This window comes from Mugil cephalus, chromosome 6 (assembly GCF_022458985.1).
Source record: "Mugil cephalus isolate CIBA_MC_2020 chromosome 6, CIBA_Mcephalus_1.1, whole genome shotgun sequence".
In the NCBI taxonomy this organism is placed as follows: domain Eukaryota; kingdom Metazoa; phylum Chordata; class Actinopteri; order Mugiliformes; family Mugilidae; genus Mugil; species Mugil cephalus.
The window spans coordinates 6,043,392-6,058,740 of NC_061775.1; the positions used below are offsets into that span (position 1 = coordinate 6,043,392).

A 15,349-nucleotide genomic window follows, 5' to 3' on the forward strand; every position below is an offset into this window, starting at 1 on the left:
TGTCGGTATTATGCAGCAGTTAACAAATAATCCCAAAGGGCTGAGTGACAGATGTGATCAAGCTGTTCTCTGTACTTGGTTTCTTAGGAAGGAAAAGTCAGGTCTGCTACAGCTGCAGCAACAGTGTGTCTCGCTCAAGGAAACTTGTTATGCCAGATGGCTCCTCGCTGGGCACCTAACTTCTTATCCCGCCCTGCCGTCCTTTTATCTTCCTGTAGGCACACTGTTTGGTGCAGACTTACTTCAAGCATCTGGAGTAGAGCTGGCATCGTGCCACCGGTATTCTGACCACGCAGGAAGGGAAGGCGAGGAGCAGCGTATGGCTCGCCCGGTCCAGAGTGAGGGACAACAGCTGCCTGGCCTGCGGAGAGTCCTCTGCACACCTGCAACACACACACACAAATAAATGCACACAGACAGGCACACATAAAAGAAAAAAAAATCCATTAGGCAACATCAATTATCAGGCCGAGTCGGCACATTAAACCTTTGACCTCACTTTGAGCATTACGGCAGGAAAAAGGCATTCTTCATGAGTTAATGCAAAACACAACCAAAACAGCCCTATATATGAAAGCCATAACAAAAGCGACGTGAGGCCATCCGTCTAGCCAGATGTTACAGTGTCAACCAAAATATGCACTGTGCTGATTGTAGAAGTTTGAGGGGTCGGCAAAAACAGCAGCCAGGAGCTGAATTGCCTCTAATTGGCACTTAGAGCTACGATAGCTGGCACCCACCATGCTCTCATGCGGCAGATTTATACCTTTTTATGCACGTGTGCACTCATGCATCAGTTGTATCTGGATGGTTTATGGTAATAACATTGCGGCGGGCCCACAGTCATTAAGAAGAATCTATCATTCTGCTAAGGCCAAGCTGTGAGTCATTTTTCACAGGCAATATCACAAAAGGCAGGGGAGAAGGAGAGGGAGAGAAGTGGAGAACAGGTAAAAAAAAAAAAAAATACAACGGCTAACAAATGCAAGAGAAAGGTAAAAAAGCAAAGAGAGACTGGTAAAAAAGAAATTAATGACACAGAACCGAGATCAGGCAGGGTGAGGAGATACAAGCTCTGTTAGTACTACATCTCTTTCAGGTCATTTCCTTGTTCATTATGGCGACCAGGCCCATCACAGATCAGTGATTTCTATCTGCGCTGACTTCTTAAAAGATGTTAGTGGCTCTGTTTCTGTCTAACCTGGGCTTCATTTCTTTGTCTGTGAATGTAAGGTGAGGCTGAAGGCCGGGCCTGGAGCCAAAAAAAATGATGTGGCCGTGCTCTGTCTCTTGATTAGCTGGGGGCCTGCTGCATTAGCTGGACTGTCACTGACTTCCTGGTGAGCCCGCCATGCACATCCAAATGACCCCTCACTCACTCCTCCCTGCCTGCACCAGTTTATTCATCACCAGCCATCACTATGTCTCATTTTCTCACGCAGCAGACAGACATTTATGCGCCTATTTTTGAGAAGACGGAAAAAGAAGGAAGTTTAGGAATGAGAAGCAATGTGTTTTTACCAACCAGCTGGTTGGAGAAATAATACAGTGTGTCCATTTATTGCGGAGAAGAATGGAATATACTGTATATATATCAGTGTGTGCAATTACTGCAACAGAAAGCTAGTGTTTAGAAACATGTACTTTCTTTTTAAAATGCCTCTAATTAGCCTTGGGGAAAGATAATCACCAGCCAAATCTTCCAGCATCTGTGTGACAATTTTCTACTCCCTACCCTGCAGTCATGCACCACGCGGAACAGTGGATCTCGACAAAGAACAAACCGCAAAAAAGAAGATGGCAAATGCACACTACCCACTGTTCATTACATAATGACGGGCATCAGTGAAGCCTCAAAGCTTTGAGCATCGTGTAAAATGCTAATTATAAAGACACAAGGAGTCCAATCCGCTCCGATCTTTTGTCTAGATCCCGATATGATTCAGACTGAAGATAACGGGGTCAATTTTTCTGGCAGTGTGCAACTTTAGTCATGATTAATGTGATTTTATCATGATTTCATTACATTCTGATGTTTTCCACTTAATGCTCTTCTGTGGCACGTCTCAGACTCATTAAAAGATGTTCAGATTTCCTGATAATGGTTATTAGTGTGTAATCCCATTCATTTGCCCAATTTCTAAATTCTCTGCATGGGCCCAGATCCCGCACAATTATACGTCTGATGCAAAGAATAAATCATCCTTTCATAATTCAGGACACATCACGAATCCAGAACATGCTATTTGTCATATCCTCTAACAGTTCCTCTGAGCACATCACACCAGCAGCTTCCCTCACTGTGTATATGGCACATCAAACTGAGATGTCGCTTAACCACTTCCTGCTCTCTGTGAGCTGTCTCACATCAAACTATCTCACTGTACAGATTTGTGCTTTTGAAAAAATAATAATTTTGCCAGATAATAAAAGAGAAGATAGATGCCACTCTGATATGTATACAGTGGATATGAAGAAACTTGGATTATCTTAACACACAAGAGTTATCCTGACTCAATGTTCTACAGCTCTCAACTGTTATTAACATGTCACACACAAACCTCATAATTGATGACAAAATTGTGCAATTTTTACACTTTATAGAAATGGAATATAACGTGTTGGCTAATGAGCGTCGGAGGCATTAGCATCTGCTTCTTTTGACCTTTTGTCCAACCTCAGTGAACCGTCTCCTGGCAGTCGCTTCTCGGTGAACCAACATGATTTTACTCTCAGCCTAATGCTCAGAAGGGAGATAACACGAAAAATGTCAGAGCTATTGTAACGGCATTGTGCTTTCGTCTTACTTATCGGGGTTGAATCCTTCCAGTTCCTCCAGGAAGATGTTGCTGTTGGTGACGCTATTGTCCTGGTTGGGCATAATGAGAAACTTGAGGATGGTCCCTCTGCTTGACCCAAGGAACAGGACAGTGCGGTTTCTGTGAGGCCCGGCCTCTGTGTCCACCACAATCTTATTCAGCTGGTATCTGAAATGTAGAGAAAGACAGGGAGTGCTCCATTAATGCCACGCTACCACATGGCTCATCTTGGGATTTTCCCTCAATGAAAGCTAAAAGCACACTCAAGTAGTTCCTGGAGGCGAGTTTATGATTTAAGTGCATTACAACTGATTGGCCTAGGTGTAAAATACAGACTCTTGCGAATTTAAATCATAACATGCCATTTTCTCTTGAGTCGCTGCAGAAATGAAATTAATTCCACAGAGAAGAGACTGCTCATCAAATTTACATAATAAACTAATTATGGCAGACGTTTCATTCATTAATAATATCAGTCAAGTAAATGGGCTAGTCCTGGAACAATAGCAGAGTGCTGCTGAGCTTCATGCAGTCCTCTATGTGAGTCAATAGACGAGAAGAGAAGCCATGTTGTGTCGGGTGTTTAATATTCCTCATGTAGGCAGCCTCCAAAATCCCCTAGTGGCTGGTAGCACGGGGACTCCATAGGGTAGATAGTGGAGAGAGACAGACACACAACCAAAGAGAGAGGCAAGCATATATTTATCAGGGACCTGACTTGCACTACCGCTGCTTGCCCCCTACCACAGGCTTCAACACCAAATCGGGGCGAGTCCACAGACTCAAAACACACGCAGCGCATGGGTTTGCACATACAGCACATCTGTATCTGTCTGTTCCACTGTCCACCGCTACAGAACATCATGTAGTCGTTTAGGAGAATCGACAAGCTCTACAAGGTTTCCAGACAGTTCTCATTAACATTCTTCTTCTTCTAATTTGAGTGATGTGACTTGAAATTAATTAATGTGTGTACTAAGTGTTCACTAAATCCAAATTAAGGTTGCAAAACAGACAAACAATAGGGTGTCCTTCACACTGTGAGCGGGAAATGTTACAAAACATTTCGCCTATTGTGGCCAGCTACACTGTGGGCGGGTCGGGGTTGAAGTGTTGCCCAAGCACTCATTGATGTTCATGGAGATTGAAAAAAAAAAAAATCATTGGTGACCCTGTCACGTGACTGGTGGGCGCATCACTGCATAACTGGAGAGTAAAAAAAAAAAAAGTTAAAGGCATCTCAACTTCGATATGTTTGTTTCTTCATTATGTCTTCTGACAAAGAGCTGAAATAACCAGAGATGTGTCAGTGTCCAAGCGTGCATCATGAACCCGACTGTATATCCAGGACTGTTAACTGCTACTCTGAGTTCAGACTCACCTGACCATGGTTCTGACTATCCAGGGTCTTTGCCCGAGTGATGGCACTGCTTCGTCCATCAGAGGGTGGGTCTTGACAAAGTTGAGCATCTCGTCAGGGAAAGAATTGGAGGAATTAAACCTTGATCCTTGAACTGCACAGCCACCAGGTCTGCAGACATCAAAAAGATAGATAGATAGATAGATAGATAGATAGATAGATAGATAGATAGATAGATAGATAGATAGATAGATAGATAGATAGATAGATAGATAGATAGATAGATAGATAGATAGATAGATAGATAGAAACAGACTATACTTATGAATTCTTCAGTCCTCAGTAAATATATAATACAAAAAGCAAGTCTAGACTGGAAAGTCTAGAAAGTCACATTCAGACAGATAGTTTCTCTCTCTTTGTCAGACAGATATATTTTTTCTTTGTGAGCTTTGATGTAGTCAAAAGTATCTCACATCACAAGTATTGAGAAAGACCCAGAGAACTGCATGAGGTCAAGACATGACCTTACATTGGAAAATAACTCTGTGTATCTTTGGGAAAATTAACAAGATAAATTACTGATATGTGAATTTCATTTTGCACAACATTTTCCTAATGGCTGCAATAGTATCTTCCTGAACTCTTCATTATATGTGGGGATAATCAGTTACTAAGTTACTAAACCATTTACTTAGTACAGTATGTCTTATTGTTTACATTGTCTATATTTGGTATAAAATCATCATGGAATCATGGAACCTGCCAAACAAATTTTCTAGATTAGGTCTAACTTAAATAATAATAACTGATAATACTCATCTCTTCCCTTATTTCCCTGACAACCAGAACACAAGAACATAAACTGATAACTATCAATTGCACCTTGGCTTTGGGATGACTTCATCCGGCACAGGCGTCCAAATGGACTCTGGAGATTTCTGCTCTTTGAACCTTCCGTCGAACACCGTAGCCAGCTGCTCCATGTCAAAGGCACACACAGCCGAACCGGGGATGCTGAAGAGACAGGGACACCGTGGTGAGACAGAGGTAGACTGAGACGGAGACTGTCATTAGAGGAAACACTTTGAGCAGATATAAAATGAATGTCAGCCCTATGTCAAGCAGGCTTTACTTTCCAACAAGGACGCAGAAAGAATAAGTGACGGAGGGAGAAAAGGTGAGGTAGATTACACGGAGGCTGAAAAATAGACTGTGAATGATGACAGAAGTTAAAATACGGAAAGTCAACCGCAAGTGTGAGACAGGGACAGACACCCAGTGAAGAAGACAAATTGGATTTAGGCTGTTCATATTTTGACATCCACTGATGGAACACAAAGGAAACTGTTACGAAGACGGAAAGATAAATGGAATAAGACAAGCGTTTTCAACTCAGTGGCCAAAGAACAGATGTGTGGTGGATGCAATAGCTAGCTTAGCCCCATGAAAAGATCTTTGCTGGAATTCTTGCAACAAAAACTACGCAGGAAATGAGTCACTGAATATTCTGTCTGTCACAGCAGAGTGGGACGATTCTCGTAAAGGAAATGAACCCAACAACACATTCCCGTAAAAAGCCAGGTGTACCTCGGAGGCGGTTTGACTGCTCATGAACCCAGCAACGGGGAGCAAAGCATCTGCTCTGGGAAGTTTCCAGAGCCCCCCCACACACACATACATACAATTAAACACACTCAGACACAACTATCAAATACAGACACACAAACTCAGACTATCTGCTCTGGGCCTGATTCTACATCGCTGTGTTCTGGCTAGAGAAACGAGGCACAACAGAGACAGAGGAATAAAGAGAGCAGTGTCAGGATGAGATAAGAAATGAGTTTTAAAAACCATCCCTGGCTTCCTGCTCCCAGAACTCAGCTCCGTGCTCTGAAAGTGTCCTCATCAATGACTAATGGTGTGCGCAGTGTGAGCGCTAGTGACTAAGTATTAATACTTAGATATACACACACATTAAAACAACATGAGACACTGAGTCACCTGCAACCTGCTGCTACACAAATCCCCACACAAACCCTGTCTGTTTATTCACTTCTTGCACTCTTTCTTCCTTAAAAACTAAAAGTGCAGCTGGTGATGCGAGGGTCTGCAGAGCCAGCCCCCATGAGTCGGTATGGAGCTGTGAGGTGTTTCTATGGAGTGCCTTTTTGAAAAGTCACAGAGGTGTTTGTTCATGAGGCCAGTGCCTGAGGGCTGGACTTTGGTGGCAGCGGGGAGCGGTGGTATCCTGATGTGCCATTTGATCAGGTCACGCCACCTCCCTCAGTACTTATCATTCATAGGCAGGGATGTGACTCAACCCTGGCCAGCATGGCGGGGTTGCAGGCGTATCTGTGGACAACATGGCGTCTCTCTTAGGGCTGCAGGCAACAGATGTTACGTGTAGCATATCTGCCAGCTCTGCACCAGTGCCAGCTTGGCTTTCTTTTCCTACCTTCGCACCCCCCCAGCTATTGCTTTCTCTGTCTCTCTGCAGGTCACTGGATTTGCCCTGTGTCGGCCTCTGTGTATAGTGGAAGCGAGTCAAAAGGCCTCAGGCTGTTTTTCTCAGAATCCTCTTAATTATTCTCATTTTCACTCTGGAGTAGTCTCTCCCGCTTGTGTTTCTCAGTCCATGTGGATTTACATAAATTTAGTGTTCAAAAATATTCCTACTGACTCTCCACATCTCGGAAAATTTTCCCATGTTTACGCTCTGTCCATCTCTGTCTGTCTAAGGGAATCTGTCCTTGCGTCCTCCTAGACCACAGTTGAGTGACAGGCCGTCCGCTGACAGCTTGGGATAACACACCTCCCTCGTACACAAGGCGTTTTGCAGGAAAGGACGAGAAGAAGGAGAGGACGTCAGAAGTAAGGGAAGTTGTGCTGCCTTTAAGAGTTGTTTAACTCAGCTGAACTCTATCTCATAAATTATGGAGACTTGGAAATTTGCGCATCCAACTAGAGTATTAAAAATAGTGATCACTCGAACTGAGTAAACACATTACGGGTACATGTCAAGTCACTCGTTTATTTTAAGCAAATGCAACTGCATATTTTCTTTTTCATAATTTTGTAAATATGAAAAAAAGAAACATGATTAACCGTGGAGAGTTTTAACCAGTCCTCTCGATACACCAAGGAATGGATGCTTCACATTTCTCTGACATTTAAGAAGTTGTACAGATCACAAAATTGTGAACTGTTTGAGCTTTTATTATTTTTTTATTGATTTTTATAAAACCTGATATTCAAACTGTCATTACAACTATATAATTTAAAAACATGTTCTAATTGAGCCTCAACTCCCAGACCCCGTGCAACCCCTGAACTTCTATCCTTATTCCATCAGCTTTTTCCTGGAATTTGTTCTCTGGTCTCTCATTTTGTATTCAGACAGCCTAGTTTTTCATTGACCTTTTCACATCATGTCCCTGTGGGTTTTTTTTTATTTTCTGTCTAACCTGACTAGCTGTGCCCATGTGGACTGGCTAGCATCTCTGGAACAACTGTATTTTTTGCTTAACGTGGCTCTGCTGTCAGCTCCATGCCGTGTTCCTTCACCGTACCCATTTTTTCAGGTACAAGTTAGCTTCCTTATTATGTACTCCCTTTCCACCTCTACTTGCTAACCCAGGGGGTCTAGTTCCAAATCTGTGCATCCTTCCTTTGTGCCACATTTCTTCTTGCATTGCAAACCCGTTCTCCTCTTGCTCCTTGTCCTCCTCATTCCCCCTCCTCTGCTGCGTTTTCCTGGAGGGGCACCCTGCTGTCTGATTCTGTCACATGGGATTCTTTACAACCAAAACTGAACAGAGCCTCCTGCTCTCAGGATGCACCAGATTTATTTTACTTTGTATTGGATGTTTTCTTTCCATTCCACCACAGCTCCATTAAACCTAATGAGGTCCTGCCCGTCGACTCCAGAAGCAACACACATTTCCAGCTGACTAAACAATAACTAAGAAAAAGAAAGGAAAATCAAACTGTCCTCAACACAAGTCCACTGCAGCACAATGATGGCAAGGCTCTTCTTTCAACATGTACCCAATTAACTGATACGAACTTACTAACAAAAAACAGAAAACACTTGTTGTTGCTCCCTTGACCTCTTGAGTGCATTAGGTGACCGTAGGCAATCTCACTTGTCTTTCATCCCTCTTTGAGAGAAATGACCCTGGGCTTCCTAGGTAGATGCAAAAAGGAAATGGCAGCTGGGGGCATTGTTATACTTTCAAAACAGAGACTGGAGAATTCCAAAAAATGCAACTGCATAATAGCCAAGGAGCTGGTACGTGTGAAAATACCCCTGGAGTATGTGGCCGCAGTAGGAGATGAGTAACTTCAGATAAAACCTTGACTTAATCCCCATTCCCATGCTGTAGTCCAATATATGCTACGCAGGGCCAAATGGCAGGAGAGAATAGCTATTCCTCCACTCCCAGGTCCTGCTTCACACTGTGTTCACTGCACGCTGCCAGCCAAGGCAATTTGTCTGGCAAGCACTTAGCCAGTGCGCCGCAATGGGCCATACGGGGTCGCAGAGACGCAGAGGGCCTCACACGTTCTCTCCCTCTATTTGGGTTCATTTTCCTCCATCTCATATCTCCTTATCTGTCCATCTAAACCGCACTTTCTATCTGTCCTGGCTGGCAGTTACTTAAAATGGGACCATGCAGCAGGTTAGCCAGGCGGGGGTGTGTGTTCAGCTGGTTCTATTCAGTGGTGAGCTGTAAATGCTGTTATCTGGGAACCATTGTAAGTGTTTTTGAATTTGCGCGTTTGTGTGCAACTGTGTGCCTGCGCCTGTGTGTGTGAAGCATCCATCTGTCTCTGCAGGCAGGCCTCCTCTCGGAGCGCAGCCTTCCAAACAACGCAGATAAGATGCAGCTGATGAAACAATTTCAGATCTCTGAAAGGGGAGGGGGGGCACGTGTTGTCCATTATTGACATCCTCGTCCTTGAGTTTCTCATCCACCTCTTCCCTTCTGGTTCACCATCTTCCTCTTTGTGATAGTGCGACGGACAGAGATAGCAGGCAGTTTAAAGTGTTTACTATAATGTGCTTGAAATACCAGACAAGGTTAATGGTATCCAGGCTATTCAGGTAGTATAACATGAGTGGGCCTTCAAAAAAGATTGTACTGAATTCTTATCTAATTGCCATTTGAGCCCACTTTTTTCCCCAATATTATAGCAAATATAGCAAAATGTTGCTGTGGAGTATATGCTGAGTGTTCATCCATTTGCATGTTGGAGGATTTTTGCACAAACAGAGGGCTTATCAAGCAATTTTGTCTCCCAAGTAGCCTTACATCTTACATGCGCTGAGAAAACTGGCATCCAAACTGCTCTGTGCAAGTATCTTCAAACAGATCGTGTTAAGCAGATTTCTACATGATGAAAGAGTACAAGGATTAAGGAAAATCATAAAGCATTTAATTCGGCATAATTCTATATTCGCCGACTCTGAAGTATTGGTAGTGTATTGTATGTGTGGTGTAAAAGTATTTTTGTCACGTTCCCTTCTTTTATCTTTCCTTCCGTTTCTCTGCTTTACTGTTTGTCTTGTCTTTTCTTCCTCCGCAAATATCCCCCAGTCTCCAATAATCCCCCATTTACCAGGCCGTATCGCTCCTCTCCTCTCACCTTTTTTCAATTTAATCTCGTCTTTCAACAAATCACCCTTTTGTCCTGAATGAAAGCATCCCATGTGTCTTCAATTACTCTGTGCCTCACAATCTCGACCTCTGCACCTCCACGCAGCCACTTTCATTCTCTGGAGCTCTGCTCGGCCCGCAGGAAGCCTTGCTCTTTTCCACTTCACAGGTGAAGGAATAAACTGTGGTGGTCCACTAAACTCTCGGGGTGAGCCGTGCCGGTGCTGCTAGCCACCGCGGGTCTATCTCAGTCTCCATGGGGAGGATGTCAAAATGTGTTCTTAAGAACCAATGAATACTCTTTTCCCAGGACACAGAGGACAGGACTAAAGTCCTTCCTCTTCAAAGCTGCACACACGCAAATAACGCAATGAAACACAAATGAAGCAATTTACTTGAAGAGATGTCGACCGATAGGGAGCTGATTCCCAACCAGGCCATTTGCTTGGGGGATGTGGAAATATGGATTAGTAATTTGAAAGCAATGAAATATCAAATAAATGGTGGAAATAGATAACAGATGGTCATGTGAGCATGTCGTATAACGGGGCTATGGGCTACAGCTGCCAAAAAAGGGTTTGATCTTGAGTGTCCTCGTGTGCACATTTGCGAGAGAGTAAGTCATATTTGTGTGTTTATGCCGCACCTGTTAGCCGGTGTGGAGAACACCCCCAGGATTATGTCCCTGCCGTGCATCCTGATGACCGGGCTGGTGGAGTGGAGCAGGTTGAAGTAGAAGTGTGAGTCGCCAGGCACGGAGCAGTTGAGACGGGCCTTCAGGAACGACGTCCACTGCTTCTCCAGAACTCGCTGCGAGCCGCCTTGATCACGTTTGCATACGCGGGCCACGCGTGAGACCACCACCTGTGATTAGTTAGACACAGAAGCCGGTGTAGGCATGGGGAATGATATAATACTCCAGGTCATGTAAACCTCACATTCGCTACAGGTCATTCCAAAATAATAATAAAAAAAAGGGCCTTTTTGCAAATGTAACATATTCTGAAGGACATATCAGATCAGGCTGATGTCATTTTAGGAGCATTCTTTAGTCATATTCAGCTCATCCACATCTCCACATCCTCCCACATGTACACAAATCCACACTTGGTTCAGTGCATTGTGCACAAACCAACTAGTAAACAGTTGCAAGGCTGGAAAGATGTGGAAAATGGAAAAACTCCTGCTTCATGTTAACAGGAATATTAGTGGAACAAACATGTGCATTATTAATGCAAACTAGATAACAGGAATACTGTCTTTTTTCCAAATAAAAGTAATAACAAATACTAGGTAAGTGCAAATGTAGTGATTGACAATATACTGAGTGTATGAGCTCACATATAAGTAATGATTATTGGGGAGCTGGGTAATATTTCCTGCGCTTTGGGTTTGAGCTTCAAAAGGCACATTTAAAAGATTTTCAACTCCAGCTTGATCTCTAAAGAGTCATTTGCATTCTATTTGCAATGTGGAAAACCTTGTTTTGACAGATCATTGTTTTATAATGGTAAATATAATATCAATTATTCATGAAAATGTCAGTGCTTCTCAAAATTGCTACTTTGAACGCACAGCAGTGATGCTGTTTAGTGTCCATTTACTCTGATCTCTGTAAACATGTCAAAGCCAGAAGACCTTGTGCAAACACTTCTCCACAAATGGGAATTGCTAATTTATTAGAGAAATGGGTTTCTTGATGCAGAATTTTATTTTTTTAAAACATGTATTAGCTCTCCAACTGTGGTGAAGGAGAAAAGTTACTTTTCTCAGGCTAATGCAGACAAGAGATATGCTTTGTTGGATGTAGGATGGAAGGTCAGTGTAGCTGTGGGAAAAGGTTCGATATTGGCATTCAAATAACAGCAACAGAAAAACATTAGAGTGGCGTCTCCTGTGGTTGCATTTTAAGGACACATTCACGCATTCCTCTGCAGTCCGTCCACCAGCCACTTTTCTTTTCGAGTAGTAAGAGTCCAGAAGGAAAGGAGGATATCATTTCAGAATGACTTCTGTACCTTCTCCAGGTAATTGAACTCCATGGCTATCTCTCTGAAGAAGAAGTAGATGTGGGGCCCCCACTCAACAGCACTGACGAAATATGGCTCTATATTGCAAGAGAGACAGAGAAAGTTAGAGAGGTAATGGAGGAGAGGTTTAATGAAATATAGATGGACAGTGAGAAAGCATAGAGCAAACAGCATCTCCCGTTTGTGAATGCATCATTAATTCCCACAACAGAGAAGTGGCATGAGGGCAGTGAGAAAGCGGCACAAGCCACGCTTAATTTCATTACATGGTGAAAGGGGATTTCACAGCAAACAATAAGCGCATTATGACTCCCTGCCGTTTCTGAGAAATGAGTTTCATGCTACGCATTTTGGCGCCATTCCACCCAGGACCTTGTATAACCTGTGTCAGCCTGGAGTTTGACCCTGGTGTGGGCGGTCCAGACTCTCGTGTCCAGAGACCTGAACACGCAGCTGTCAGCCTGCTGACTCAGACCCTGCCCGAGTCCCTGTACTCTCTTTAAGTAACGTGGACGGTCACTCAAACCGTCAGATGACAACAGATGAGTACTTGAGAAAAGCAAGCACACACATGCGCACGCAATAGCCCACACATATACCTCGGAACCACTTGGAGTCGTGCTTGACGGTGCGCAGAGCTGGACTGTCCCCGAGGCTGCGATAGATCACCGCATCAATGGCCAGGAAGTCTGTCACTGTGGCTGTAAACAGATTCCCCTCTGAAACGCACACATAAGGAAACACCAGTGAGTCGGACTGCCTCCCAAATTGACAACATAACCGTAACATTTCAGTTAATGTAACCATTATCTGACAGTCCTGCATCATAAACCAGATATGAGTGACCAGTCAACAACATAATTGGAGGAATATAATAGAAACTTTATAGGCCTCTCCCCCCCTCTGTTTTATTTGTCTTCTCCTAGCTGGTAACAGATAAGGGGCTATTGGCTGAACAGTAATGGCTCCCCACAGTTTCAGCCACAGATCACTGATTTGATTGTTAACGTTTAAGAGTTTAAATCTGATGAAGTAAACTGGGGAGTCAAATTAAACTGAAGAATCACAGCAGCTCGGTTTTGTTGAGCATCTACAGCACACACACAAAGGGTGAAAAATGTTCCTCATCGCCTCCTCGCTCACGGCTGTCATCACAGCACACGGTGTCACAGCTCCATGTGCATGTGGTAAAAGTGAAGACAAAAGGCGAGTCTTACCTGCAAACACAGCCACGTTGGCGTGCTTCGGGTCATAAGGGCACCTCGCCATCCCGCTGACTGTGTCTCCAACCATCTCCAGAGTGTCCCCCTGTTAAGTCACACACACACACAGATGCATACATCAATCAGCGGTCCCCACACAATATAAATGCATCTGCAGCCGCATCATGAAAACAAGCCACGAGAGAATGGCAATTAGGGAGTGTTACCGTAAGTGCAAACTAATGATTCACTGGCGGCAATTAGCCACAGCAGTAACAACAAGAGAGTCACATTCTCATGCATAAATAAAAGAGACAAACACACAAACTCACAGACACGCAGGGATCCGTACACCCCCACATGAAGCCATGTTAATAATAATCTACACCGAAATCTCTGTGTCAATTACACGTAAGGTAAACACGAGCGAGTATTTCAAGGGAACAACAGATTTGAACAGTCTAGTTCCCATCCGCTGCCGGAAGTGTCATTTCATTAAAACCTGCCTATAAATAAAACATTAGCTAGCATCACTAACTAGTCCCCAGAGAACCGACAACCTATCAGGCAGAGACAGGTGTGTTATAGACCGCTGTAGAGTGTCATTAGTGGCTGACAGATAATGGGCCAGGTACGTCTCAGTGTCCCACTGTTGCTCCATGTTTGAAATGTGAGAGACTGAAAATAACACTTATCTGAAAAAGCCTTTGATAGTGAAAGGATTTTTCTCTCAATCCCTCTCTCTGTCTCTCTGTCTCTCACACTCCTGTGCCTTCATTCCTCTTTTAATATCACTCCCGGATGATGTGAAATCTGCCGAGCCCATGATTAATATTTATGTGCAGTTTTTCCTCCACAAGTTCGGAATTGTTACTGTAATTGAGAGAGACGGGGATTGGCTGGGAAGTGGAGCACCCTCAGACACATGCGGAGGATTCAGGTGAGCTGCTGCCTGATGGATACAAACCTCAGGATTCTGACGTCTTTTGGTACAGATTAGTTCAGATTCAGCACTTGGAGCTTCTGCCTCCACCTGGGAATAGCTCTTCTCTTCCTTCCTCCTCTCCGATACAAAACGGAGAAGGGGGAAAAAATCGACCAGGCAAACAAGTCACGTCTCTGAACACTCTCCTCTTCCTCTTTCCCCATCTTTGCGTTGGTGTTGATTTTCCGTCTCTGACTCACAATGATAACAAAATCGGCAGACCACAAAGTTTAACCACCGAGAAATAACAAATGTTGTATCTCAGGAGAACAAGGCGCTGGAACTGCCAGACAACAGGATAAATAACTCCAGGGGAGGAAGCTAACGCCTCAAGAGCCGAACAAACGTCTCTAATCAAGTTGTACATTTTCACCTGAACACACACACTAATTGCTCTATGGAACTGAGAAAACAGATAAGATATTAAATCCATTTTGTCAAACCAAGGATTAATGCATGCTTGGTCAGGTACTGTAGACCTGTAGGTGTGTTTACTCACAGTGTAGTTGGCGCATAGTGGGTTGAAGGCATTCGTGCCGCACAAAAATAGGCCTCCTTGTCTGCTGAGGAGCACCTTCATGAAGTTACGGCATTCATCCTGCAGCAATGACAGACAAGAAGAAAGAGATTAATATGCAAGAGGTGGTACAACCAAAGAGAGAAAAAAAAAGTCAAAACGAAAGGAGCAAACAGGGGAAAAGCTGGGTTTATTTTTCAGAGGCTGATTATCCAAACCGCTCTGTGAAATGAAGCTTTTCAGTTGCCTGATGTGTGGAATTATCACGCCATTAACGCTGTCAATCATATTGATACAGTCTGAGCGTAGCCTGCAGAGACTTTAAGTGTCTACCGACACCACACATGCACGCACGTACACACAGACGCGGCCGCCGCTGACTGACAGACGGTAATCCAAACCGGCCTCAGGATTTTAAAACAAGCACCAGATTTAAGGCTAATTTCTTCACCGTGAGGCGTCAAACTACATGAGGCCCGCCTCATGACTAAATAAAGTTGAGTTGCAGTCCCGTTCCTCCATGCGCATTCTTTGAACTGAGAAGTCGTGACTCGTGTAAGCGCTGCATAATAAATGCTCTGGTCCACGGTCCCAAATGGTAATAAATGTTGGTGTAGTGAAACACTGAAAAATGACTTGGACATTAATTTCCTGCCTCAACAGAGGTACACTGTTAGTTTTCACACCTGTAGCCTGTAGAATCATAAAAATCTGCATTAACACAACATTTACTCATTCATTTCGGCTCATTTATAGCCATCTGCCTACATGCT

At 43.8% G+C, this 15,349-nt stretch overlaps 1 protein-coding gene across 1 annotated transcript in view; it reads right to left on the bottom strand.

Annotated features, from left to right (window-relative positions):
* The window catches only part of sema6bb (sema domain, transmembrane domain (TM), and cytoplasmic domain, (semaphorin) 6Bb), a 119,904-nt gene that overhangs the window by 32,651 nt on the left and 71,904 nt on the right, over nucleotides 1-15,349 (bottom strand). The window contains exons 6-14 of the mRNA XM_047587260.1: nucleotides 14,559-14,657; nucleotides 13,090-13,180; nucleotides 12,472-12,591; nucleotides 11,861-11,949; nucleotides 10,489-10,706; nucleotides 5,065-5,196; nucleotides 4,201-4,350; nucleotides 2,808-2,987; nucleotides 243-383 (exon numbers count right to left, since the gene is read on the bottom strand). Of these exons, the coding sequence (XP_047443216.1) occupies nucleotides 243-383; nucleotides 2,808-2,987; nucleotides 4,201-4,350; nucleotides 5,065-5,196; nucleotides 10,489-10,706; nucleotides 11,861-11,949; nucleotides 12,472-12,591; nucleotides 13,090-13,180; nucleotides 14,559-14,657 (1,220 nt within the window). The remainder of the gene's footprint in view (nucleotides 1-242; nucleotides 384-2,807; nucleotides 2,988-4,200; nucleotides 4,351-5,064; nucleotides 5,197-10,488; nucleotides 10,707-11,860; nucleotides 11,950-12,471; nucleotides 12,592-13,089; nucleotides 13,181-14,558; nucleotides 14,658-15,349) is intronic.